This window comes from Prenolepis imparis, unplaced genomic scaffold (genome assembly GCF_030444845.1).
Source record: "Prenolepis imparis isolate NDT839.2.m4 unplaced genomic scaffold, iyPreImpa1.0 SCAF_92, whole genome shotgun sequence".
Taxonomy (NCBI): Eukaryota; Metazoa; Arthropoda; class Insecta; order Hymenoptera; family Formicidae; genus Prenolepis; species Prenolepis imparis.
In genome coordinates this window covers 119,262-128,387 of record NW_028141250.1, presented here as the reverse complement: position 1 = coordinate 128,387, position 9,126 = coordinate 119,262, and the positions used below count along the sequence as shown (strand labels likewise).

Genomic DNA, 9,126 nt, shown 5'->3' with positions numbered 1-9,126 from the left:
TAAAATTACCATACGCAGAAAAGGATAATGAAAGAATTTTTGCAATAATACCGCTAATAAGCACCGCACATTTATAATTTGTTATATATATAATTACGCTTCGTAAACTTTTCTAAGAAAATATTTTATATGTACATACATAATAAAAGATATCAAAATAGATTTCTTGTGCAAATATTTGAACAGATATCTTGTGCGTGTGCGTGTGCGTATACGTGCTTGTGTGTGTGTGTGTGTGTGTGTGTGTGTGTGTGTGTGTGTGGTGTGGGGGGGGGTATTTATAACACTGCACTAAAAATAAATTTCAGAATTTCAGAAAAATGTCGAATCAAGGATTTATTGTCGCGGAATTCTCTGACGGTATCCAAGTAATACCGAAAATGTGGCAACAGAGTGAGGATTTGTGCAAATATCCTTTACATTATAAGACAGATTCAAGAATTCGGAAGGCGATTGAAAAACAGGAAACGCCAACTTCTGATTGGTCTTCTGTTAAAATTCAACGAATTTTTGGCGAGTATCGTAAGTATAAAATCGTTTTTAATTTTCTTTTTCTTTTTCGTAATAATATTTGCTAATATTTAAAATATTTACAGCGTCCTTTCAAAAGGCCGATGAAAAAGCAAAAAAGGCAACCTATACGTCAGACTTGGATACCGACAAGGAAGCGATTGCTAATAGAAGAATTACAGCGAAAAGAGTTTTATCCTCGTCTGAAAGTGAAGATGAATCAGACACAGACGTAAATTTACCATCTCCTCCCTCTCCTCCAAAACGTAAGTACACAAACAAATCTATTATATCTATTTATGATACATAGACGAATTTTACATTTTTTACATTCATTGTTTTATTTTGTATTAAAAGGTCAGCGATTGCACGATACAAATGAAAGTTCATCCCTTACATATTCTGGGAAATCTGCGAAAAGAAACAGCGAATCAAAGAAAACAAAACAAAAAGCCTCAAATTCGAACTCTCAATCATTTTCGCAAGGTATATATTCGTTATATCTCTTTGTAATAATATAATTATTGCATAATTATATATGTTGGTCCATATTTCATATTTATTTATTGTAAACGTAAATTTAAAAAATTGTACATAACTTTTAGATATTAATATTAATATCAATTATCTAATATCGACACAATATTAAAAAATAAAAATATATAAATATAACATTAATAATATAAAAATATTAATAAATTAAAATATCTACCAACAATATTTCGCAAAATATATGTAAACTGATCTATCGTTTATCTTTTATTATACATTTTGCACACACATACGCGCACAGTTAGTAATGCATGTGTGCGCGCGCGCGCGCAATATTTTCTATATATATTAATTAGTAATTTTTTTTTTTTTTCCATAAAACTTTTATGACCAAAAACATACATAGAATTTATTTTTAAAAATCTTTATCATGTCTTTGAACATAATTTGTCAAATTCTCCATTTTTTTATTCTAATAATTTTCATTTCAATTACTAAATAAAATATATTTTCTTTGTACGTAGATGTGGATAATCATAATATTTCGAACGCAAGAAGTGAAAAAACGCGCAACAGTGTTGTATACGTAAGAGAAGAGGAAAATGAAGAGAATATATCAAATCGGCACGTGGATAAAATAGAAGAAATTAGTCGAAGCTGTAAAGAGACACAACAAAGAGAGAAAATAGATGATAATTTAAGTCATCAATCTTCACAAGATGCAATTGGTAAGTAAATGTTCATTAGATATAATACATTTTGTGTAATAAAAATAATTTGTGTTAAAAAAAATTATATAAGTCTATTTTAAACATATAATAACATGAAAATTTTACGACTGCAACTCACTATTTCTGAAATCTTTACTTATACGTAAAAATATTATCTATATTTATAAATAATAGAAATAATAAATCTTTCATTTACTCTTCAAATTTAAAAAATTTTTTAATTTCGAACTTATCATTATTAACACTTTTATAATATATACATATAGTACTTGTTAATAAAAAAATTATTATTTTAAAATGTTCAAGAATTTTTTATCTTATTTTGGATAAAAAGCAAAATTTTATACCGAAATGAAAACATTTCCATTTTTTTTTTTTTTTTACAAAGCAACGTGTAATAATGTTTAAACTTTTATGTTAAAGTTATGATAAAGTTATTCATATACGACGCATGTATTTTATTTGTTTATTAAATAATGCTATTTATATTTACAGTGGATTATTTGAAAAGATTAACGAGAGAAATAGCGATCATAAAATATGACATGAGGCAAGCACTTTCCTTATTAGATATTTTAGTTAAAAAGACAAATACGGAAACAGAAGCGAACAAGAACACGGAGATTTCTTTTGAAGACGTTGAGACCAAATTTCCGTTGGAAACTAAAGAACAATTAATGGAGATGGAGGAGATCTTGAAACATCGTGATTCTCAACATAATGCTGCGATAGTAAGTTAACACATATAATTTTACATTTTAGTATTAAATATAATATAAGGATTTTAGCAAAGAAAAAAGATAGTCATGTAAAATACCCAACTTATTGTCATGTAAAATAATATTTTGATAATTGATGTGGTGTGTGTGTGTGTGTGTGTGTATTTCGCAATTATTATCAAGTATATGAAGTATATGAGTATATCAATATGTATAATCAATTTTAAGCAAACATTTCGCAATGAAAACCACAAATACTTTTTTTATACTGTTTCATTTTATGCATGTGAATAATTTCACTTAAAATAATAAAGTAAAAAATTTTTCTTTTTTTTCGTTTAAAAAATTAAAAATTGCTAAGGTTTTTAATAACAGAAATATAATTTCAAAGATGATGATTCGCGAAAAATATATATTACTTTTATATTCAATATAAAAAATTATAACATTAAATACTTTACCAATTTACAGCGCGCATACATCAAATCTATCGGAGGAACCAACGTCACTGATGCTGTAAAGAGGGCATTATATAAAATATTTTCAAATAAATTGGCAGAGAATTATAATTGGGAGGGTCGATGCGGAAAGGAACCACTACGTAAATTGGAAATAATGAAAGTGATTTTTAGTAAGTACTACATAGAAGTATTTATACGCAAAAACTTTAGTAATCATTAAGAAATGTTTTTAAATATACATATTGACAAAGATTAGAATAGATTAAGAAAGTAGTCATTTTAATATATATACATTATTTAATATGTACTCCTATGAAAATATATATATTTGTGATTATTAACTGTTTCAAATTTACAAAACTTCTAATAAATTTAATGCCAATTCTCGAGATATAACAAGTTATCGTTTTTTTTCAATCTTATAAAAATTTAACTAAATATTATTTCTAATTTTTACATTATATAAGAAGTTATTATTCAATGAAATACGACGCACTGTATTTAGATAAAAAAAAAAAATGTAAAAAATGTTTTTAGGCTGCGTACTTCAGAATGTCCGAGATACCGACCATGGCAAAATTCAGCGGAGGATTATGGAGTGGTTCCGACATTCAAAAGCGAGACATCAAAATGAGGAGAAACGAAAAGCACAAGGTGAAGACAATGGTTCTGTGAATTAATTTGATGTATAACAATGAGGAAATAAGGTATCAGAATGGAAAGATATTAAAAGGTATGGATAATATCAAAAGGTATGGACAATATGGAAGAGGTATATATTAACCATTATTATTATTATTATATATGTAAGGTTTTACTGGTAAGTCGCGTTCAACTATCTACGTATAATTAGTTCCTCATATAACATATATAATTACTTTTGACATACTTACATACTATATTTTACTGCTTTACGTGTAGCTTTATTTTCAGCTTTTCTTGTATTGCCAATGATGAGATGCGCTAATATATAAAGTTTCCAATAACTTATATCGCGCCAGTCTGAGGCAATCTTAAAAAAAAAATTTACTTACAAAATATTGAAAATAACGTCAAATAACATTTAAATATAATAGAAATTAAAAGTATGTATAAGTAATTAAAAGTACATATTTAGAAATATATTTTAATAAGAGATCTATCTAATCTAACCTGAGCGTTCCAGCTCCAGTGTCAATAAGTTAAGTATAATTGATAGAGAAACTGTACGATAAAAAAGGTATATTTATATATTCTTCTTTTTTTCCACCAAGTAATCAATGTTCGATTTAAGAAAAAGAGTATATGTGTATATGTTGAGAGAAGATTACACGTAACTCCTCTTTTTTTCAATCAACGTTAATTACTTGGAGGAAAAGAAAAAAAAATGTACAATAATGTCTCTTTATCACACAGTTCTTTATCAATATGCTAACTTTACACTTACTATATAGGAAGACTATATATATCATTTTGATATATTTTATATAAATGAATGCACTTACCTTTAACATTCGCTCTATATCATTTAAATTAAGCTTCAATGGCCATTTTAACAAGCCTATAGATTAATTCCGTTTTAGACATTACTTATTGTCATCAATTTTCTGGATGCGATCTTTCGTGCTAGATGCCATGCGCTCTAATAAATTATAAAATTCAGCGTACTGCAATTCTAGTAATTTACTGGATCGCTTGCGATCTAGGACGAAAAATCTCATTGTGCGCATTTAGCTCATTCTACATTAATGGCAGTCGCAAAAATGGTAAGAAATTGACGAATCACAGTCTATTATTCTCCTTGCGATCGAAGAATAATAGACTGTGATTCGTCAATTTCTTACGATTCTTACGACTGCGACTAATGTAGGATGGACTTTTGGCGCAAACATTGATATGTACTATAGAATTAAGAGCCAGACACAATGAACGGAATAAGGAACAGTTCAATGCGTGTAGAATAAGAAACATAGAATAAGAAACGCTCGCTCTTTATTCAATATATTGATTACACAATTCACTGTTCCTTATTCCGTTCATCGTGTCTGAGCCATTTTGATGATACAGTGGGTGCATCCAGAAGCACGACCGCTTACTGAGCGCTCAGTGAACGGTCGTGCTTCTGGATGCACCCAATATATTAACAGATTTCAAATATATGTTTCAGATATCCATGTAAACAACCTATATATATATATGTGTGTGTATGTATATGTTATTATCATCAGTTACAAAATATAAAGGAATACTTGTCTTTTAAGGCTCCATGGTCCTCACCGCGACCATGTTAGATTATGTTAGATACGAGAAAATACGCGCTGAAAATTTTTGCGTGCCATTTTTAGATAAAAAGATATTTTGATGAAACACAACTTCAGATGGTTTTAGCACACTTTTAAAATACTCCAAAAACCATTTTTTTCCTTTGACAATTAATCAACAACCGTAAAAGAATTAAAACATCAGACGTTGTCATGCGGAATGACTGCGCGTGTGCAACGACCAGACGAACTGGGCTTCTTATTACTGTTATTTTACAGCTGTTGATTGATTATAAAGGGAAAAGAATAATTTTCCGAGTATTTTAAAAATGTGCTAAAGCCATCTGAAGTTGTGATTCATCAAAATATCTTTTTATATAAAAATAGCACGCAAAAATTTTCAGCGTGTATTTTCTCGCTTTTGACGTCAGAATCCAACATGATCGCGGCAAGAACCAAGGAACCTTAAGCATCAAATTATTTGTGGTTTTGTAATTTTATCCTCAATAAATATAATGTTTTTTATAATATTTGATATTATTTTCATTTACAATATTATATATTTCATCCATCCATCTTCTATAAATCCTCTATTATTCACCCACGTAACTTCCATTAGTCGTCCATCGTGACTCCGTGAATCCTCTATTAATGATCCACGGAACGTCAATTAATCGTCCACCGAGGCTCCGTGAACCCTCTATTAATGATCCACGGAACGTCGATTACTCATCCACCGAGGCTCCGTGAACCCTTTATTAATAATCCACGGAACGTCGATTAATCGTCCACAGATGCTCCGTGAACCCTCTACTAATGATCTGCGCAAAATCTAATGAATATCTTTAAAAACGTCCAATAGAGGTCCATTTCAAGTATCTATCAGATTTTTATTGAACGCTTATTATTTTTTTCTTATTGAATTATCAGTTTTCATTCTAATAAAAACTTTGATTATTAATTTAAAATAATTAATACAATTAATATATATAATTATATAAAATTTAAATTATTTAAATTATAAATTAAATTACAAAATGTATATTTTAAATGTTTAAATGTGCTCTAAAAATTAGCTAAAAAATTATATTTTTATTTCTAATTTTTTAAAATTTTAATTAATGATAAAACAAATATTAATTTTGATATTATTTATTTACTTAAATATTATTTATTTATGTGGAAATCTAATATATGTCCATAATAAGTGTCTAATGGACGTCTATATAAGGGATTTGTAGAGGATATTTATTATGGAGGTAGGATGGATGTTTGATGGACGTCTGTCGAATTTCCACCGTGGAAGTAAAAATCCATAGAGCTGTGGCGGTTTAATGGATCTCTAATGGACGTCTATCCGATTTCCACCGTGGAAGTAAAAATCCATAGAGCTATGGCGGTTTAATGGACCTCTAATGGACGTCTATCCGATTTTCACCGTGGAAGTAAAAATCCATAGAGCTATGGCAGTTTAATGAACCTTTAATGGACGTCTGTCCGATTTCCACCGTGGAAGTAGAAATCCATAGAGCTATGGCGGTTTAATGGACCTCTAATGGACGTCTGTCCGATTTCCACCGTGGAAGTAAAAATCCATAGAGCTATGGCGGTTTAATGGACCTCTAATGGACGTCTGTCCGATTTCCACCGTGGAAGTAGAAATCCATAGAGCTATGGCGGTTTAATGGACCTCTAATGGACGTCTGTCCGATTTCCACCGTGGAAGTAAAAATCCATAGAGCTATGGCGGTTTAATGGACCTCTAATGAACGTCTATCCGATTTCCACCGTGGAAGTAGAAATCCATAGAGCTAGGGAGGTTTAATGGATATCTAATGGACGTCTATCCGATTTCCACCGTGGATGTAGAAATCCATAGAGCTATGGAAGTTTAATGGATCTCTAATGGACGTCTGTCCGATTTCCATCGTGGAAATAGAAATCCATAGAGCTATGGAGGTTAAATGGATCTCTAATGGACGTCTGTCCAATTTCCACCGTGGAAGTAAAAATCCATAGAGCTATGGAGGTTTAATGGATCTCTAATGGACGTCTGTCCGATTTCCACCGTGGAAGTAGAAATCCATAGAGCTATGGCGGTTTAATGGATTTCTAATGGACGTCTATCCGATTTCCACCGTGGATGTAGAAATCCATAGAGCTATGGAAGTTTAATGGATCTCTAATGGACGTCTGTCCAATTTCCACCGTGGAAGTAAAAATCCATAGAGCTATGGAGGTTTAATGGATCTCTAATGGACGTCTGTCCGATTTCCACCGTGGAAGTAGAAATCCATAGAGCTAGGGAGGTTTAATGGACGTCTATCCGATTTCCACCGTGGATGTAGAAATCCATAGAGCTATGGAGGTTTAATGGATCTCTAATGGACGTCTGTCCAATTTCCACCGTGGAAGTAAAAATCCATAGAGCTATGGAGGTTTAATGGATCTCTAATGGACGTCTGTCCGATTTCCACCGTGGAAGTAGAAATCCATAGAGCTATGGCGGTTTAATGGATTTCTAATGGACGTCTATCCGATTTCCACCGTGGATGTAGAAATCCATAGAGCTATGGAAGTTTAATGGATCTCTAATGGACGTCTGTCCAATTTCCACCGTGGAAGTAAAAATCCATAGAGCTATGGAGGTTTAATGGATCTCTAATGGACGTCTGTCCGATTTCCACCGTGGAAGTAGAAATCCATAGAGCTAGGGAGGTTTAATGGACGTCTATCCGATTTCCACCGTGGATGTAGAAATCCATAGAGCTATGGAAGTTTAATGGATCTCTAATGGACGTCTGTCCGATTTCCATCGTGGAAATAGAAATCCATAGAGCTATGGAGGTTTAATGGATCTCTAATGGACGTCTGTCCAATTTCCACCGGGGAAGTAAAAATCCATAGAGCTATGGAGGTTTAATGGATCTCTAATGGACGTCTATCCGATTTCCACCGTGGAAGTAGAAATCCATAGAGCTATGGCGGTTTAATGGACCTCTAATGGACATCTATCTGACTTCCACCATGGAGATAGATGTCCCATGGAGCTTTGGAGGTTTAATGGACATCAACTGGATGTCAATTTCTATGTGGGATGTTTAGCTTATTTTCCACTTTTAGCTTATTATCCCGTTGGATCCCTGAAAAAGAAAATATTTAATTATGGAAATAATTTAATTTTTTTTCTACTTTTACGATATTATAAAATTTGTATATATAAATACATAAAAAATTTTAAAAATAATTTAATAAGAAATCTAATTATTTAAAAAAATTATTAAATTTAACTAATTAGATTTAAATAAATCTAATTATTTAAAAAAATCGTGTAAAAAGAATTACTTAAAAAAAAGCATATAAAAATCATGTAAAAAGAGAATTGGATGTATTAAAATAATTTTAAAAAATATATACAAACCTTTTTTTGTCTCTACTTTTTTCTTTTTTTTACTCTTCTTTTTTTCACTTTTTTTTTCTTTTTGTTCTTTCTCTCTCTCTCTCTCTCTCTCTCTCTTTCTTTCTTTTTCTTTCGCTTTCTTAATCAAATGTTTGTGAATAAATTGTAAAAAGTAAACATTTATATGTTTAAATATATGTATAGATATTAGATCAATTTCATTGGAAATTTATAATCTCCGTTATGAGTCTATTGGACGTAATGTATTAAAAAATGTTTCAATCTTGTTTTGTCAAAATTAAAACAAGATATGGTTTTAATGAGTTTTATAGCATAATTAAAGTAATTATATGTTATAAAACTTATAAAAACTATCTCTTGTTTCAATTTTGATAAAAAAATTCGAAAAAATTTGTAATTTGCAACATATTTAAAAAAAAATCATTTATGTGTTTTCTTCACACCAATTGATTGATCTCATTATTCTGTACATAAAAGTATTAAGGTAAGATTACCAAAAACTAAATATTTTATATTTTATGTCAAAATACTGTAAACTTCAAGTTATATAAC

General features: G+C 30.3%; 1 protein-coding gene across 1 annotated transcript; it reads left to right on the top strand.

Annotated features, from left to right (window-relative positions):
- The first annotated feature begins 303 nt into the window (after nucleotides 1–303).
- On the top strand, nucleotides 304–4,973 carry LOC145947492 (uncharacterized). The gene is made up of 7 exons (XM_083057274.1): nucleotides 304–522; nucleotides 597–776; nucleotides 868–996; nucleotides 1,527–1,730; nucleotides 2,229–2,464; nucleotides 2,924–3,083; nucleotides 3,451–4,973. The coding sequence occupies exons 1-7, from the start codon at nucleotides 321–323 to the stop codon at nucleotides 3,591–3,593; spliced, it is 1,254 nt and encodes a 417-aa protein (XP_082913400.1). The 5' UTR covers nucleotides 304–320; the 3' UTR covers nucleotides 3,594–4,973.
- Nucleotides 4,974–9,126: the final 4,153 nt, after the last annotated feature.